Source organism: Lucilia cuprina, chromosome 3 (assembly GCF_022045245.1).
Source record: "Lucilia cuprina isolate Lc7/37 chromosome 3, ASM2204524v1, whole genome shotgun sequence".
Taxonomy (NCBI): Eukaryota; Metazoa; Arthropoda; class Insecta; order Diptera; family Calliphoridae; genus Lucilia; species Lucilia cuprina.
This window is the reverse complement of record NC_060951.1, coordinates 29084490-29087806: the sequence shown is the minus strand read 5'-3', so window position 1 is coordinate 29087806 and position 3317 is coordinate 29084490. Positions and strand designations below refer to the sequence as shown.

The 3317-nt window shown below is 30.5% G+C and overlaps 1 protein-coding gene across 1 annotated transcript in view; it reads right to left on the bottom strand.

Annotated features, from left to right (window-relative positions):
* Window positions 1–1314: 1314 nt before the first annotated feature.
* The window catches only part of LOC124418981, a 2750-nt gene continuing 747 nt past the window's right edge, over window positions 1315–3317 (bottom strand). Inside the window, exons 2-3 of the mRNA XM_046947027.1 lie at window positions 1997–2239; window positions 1315–1804 (exon numbers count right to left, since the gene is read on the bottom strand). Coding sequence (XP_046802983.1) covers window positions 1331–1804; window positions 1997–2239 — 717 coding nt within the window. The 3' untranslated portion in view covers window positions 1315–1330. The remainder of the gene's footprint in view (window positions 1805–1996; window positions 2240–3317) is intronic.

Genomic DNA, 3317 nt, shown 5'->3' with positions numbered 1-3317 from the left:
TTGAAGAACGAAAAAGTACCAGAAAGTCCCCTTTTATAGGTTCTCACTTAATCCAGGCTCTACATACTTAATTTCATATTTCTAGCCAATGACAACGTAACGTTACGTAATGTTCTTTCTTTGCTTTGTGTTTATTAACAAGCAATTACAATAACAAAACAATTTACCGTTTTATGCTCCATTTTGTTTTTGTTGTTTTATTATTTCTGCATAAGCATGCACGAAAAATCTAAATTTTTGATGAAATTTTCAGAGGTGGTCTCGGATTTTTACTCATATCTTCGTTATTTATGGACCGATTGGACTGATTTTAAATAGCGTTCTATTCGACCGTATTTCCAATAGAATTATTGAAAATTCGGATCTCGCAGATATCTGGGGTCTTCTGAAAACTGATTTCAACATACACACAGACAGACAGACGGACAGACGGACATGGCTAAATCGACTCCGCTATCTGTAAGGATCCAGAATATATATACTTTATAGGGTCGGAAAATTATATTATAGAAATTACAAACGGAATGACAAACTTATATATACCCTTCTCACGAATGTGAAGGGTATAATAATGAAACCTTAATTTGATCATAACAGATTCGTGCTTTGTATAGAAATTACTTTAATTTTTTTTGAGGAATTTTAATAGCATAGACATTCTTGTAAAATGTTGTAAAGTTTGGTATTTTTTATATGTCCTGTCAGCTTGATAAACAATTAATTGAAATTTGTTTAGCCTTTAGTCTCAAATTAGATATTAGGTGTTTTTTCGTACTTTCCAGATAAAAATTACAAAAGAAAATATTGTATAAAGTACGCTAACGCCATTTTGAAAAGAAATTGCAAGTTTGAAAGTTTGTCCCGCTTAGCCTGGGAGGTTACTTTGTAACTCGATTTGAATGAAAAATATTTCGAATTTGTATGTTAAATACACTGTGTTTCGAAAACTTTATCTTTCAAATCGAAATACGAAGTAACCCACCAGCATTTCAACATCGATTTCCCGAGATTTAACTGAAACTTCTTGGTGTTTTACAATAACTACGGACAATATGAGGTACAACTTTGCGAAACGAAGAAAAACTTTTACTTTAAAAATAATATAAAAAGATAAAAGTTTGGCAACTAAAAATATTCCATTAAGTATCTATTTATCCTTATTGGGACACATTGCAATATCAGATCCTTAGAATCTACTTATAGCAATAACAATTCTAACAGATTATAAATATGTTTATGTTGTGAAATCCATTACATTTAATTTTCATTGAAAAGTAAGCAAAAATAAAAAGAAAAAAACACAAATAACTGGGAATAACCAATAATCCTCTTACCGGGGTAAACGTAAATGCAGCTTAGATTTAATCCAATGGCCTACATTACAATCAACATTGACAGTAGCAGCAGCAGCAGCATTCTCCGTTCTACTTTTCAAATTTTCACAATTTATATTAGAATCCCCAATAACTACTCCTTCATCTTCTTCCTTGTTGCTTTCAACATCACCGCCTCCTTCTTCTTTACATCGACGACTACTTTCACAAACTTTTGAAAAAACTTTTGTTTGATTATTGGCCAATATTTCATCATGTGTACATTTTAAATTGTAAATCTCTATTGTATCGGTGATTACATGTGTTGTTGTTGTTTTTGTTGCCGTTGTGGCATTTATAGTTTCTCCGTGGCTGCTGCCGTTGCCACAAATACCAACAGTATTGTCATTGATTATACCGCCTGCTACCCAAATCTCGTTATTTACCATGGCAGCAGCTAAGCCGTAACGTCCCATATTCAATGAAGGTTTCTGTTATTTACAACAACAAACACAAAAAAATATTTTTTTTGCAAATGGAAATAAACCACAGAAAAAAATCATTTATAATTTTTTTCTACTAATGAAGGCAATTTTTAATTATTTAAAATGCCCAAAATTGAAATTGAATTTTATACAAATGTTAATTAAGAATGAACACAAACATATGTATGTACAACATACCTTTATCCATATTTTACGTTTGATATTGTAAAACCACACTGAACTAAGTGGAGTGCCATTAACCCCCTCACCACCAATGACATAAAACCCCTTGTCATGCTCTTCTAACATTTCACTACACGCTATGTTCGTTTCATTATCAACAGCAATTACGGCAAAATCTCTACGCGATTCAGGCAGATTAGTTTCTAAAGTCCATTTAACGGTTTGAGGGTTAAAACACCAAATGGATTTCTCAAAAACCTAATGGAAAAATGTACACTAATTTTCGTGTTAATTGTTTATGAAAATGTTCAATTTGTGTTAATTGTTTATGAAAATGTTGAATTTGTGAAGAGATAAGAGGCAATGGAATAGTTTATTGAATAGTCCTTAGACTAGTCTATGGACTAGTCTATTTACTAGTATAAAGACTAGTCTATTGTATATAGTACTATAGAATCTTTTTCGTAATATTCAAGTTTTAATGAAACACTTAAACTTTTTTCTAAATTAATTAAGGACTTAAAAAAAGTCTAACCGCCTTATGCAAAAAAGATTATTAAGTTAACAATGGTTGTTAAAACCAGTTTTTATATGGAAAAAGTGTGCAGTAAACCATTGTTAACTTTAATAATCATTTTTGCATAAGGCCCTAAAACAGCCATAACAAACATATGACTATAAAAAAAAACTCAACTAAGAAACAGTTGGTACATGTTGCTACAAAACATTATTAGCGATAGAAATAAAAACAAAACAAATAAATTAAAAAATAGAAAAAATACTCCAAAAAGGCGAAAGAAAACTTTTCAAATAACGAAAACATTAAATTTATAACAGAAGAACAGCAAACATGATAATATCCTTAGACGGAAGCAGCAAAGTTGCATGTGTGGAAGAGGATTGAAGAAGACATGAAAAACTTGTATGGTGGCTAGAGGACCCGAAAATATGGAACACACACACATAAACGAATATAAGAGATGGAGGTTGTTCTTTTAAACAGAATGTAAATGAATGGGATATGTGCTAACTAACTAACTAACTAACTAACTAACTAACTAACTAACTAATTAACTAACTAACTAACTAACTAACTAACTAACTAACTAACTAACTAACTACCTAACTAACTAACTAACTAACTAACTAACTAACTAACTAACTAACTAACTAACTAACTAACTAACTAACTAACTAACTCACTAACCCACTAACTAACTAAGTAACAAACTAACTAATTAACTAACTAACTAAATAACTAACTAACTAACTAACTAACTAACTAACTAACTAACTAACTAACTAACTAACTAACTAACTAACTAACTAACTAACT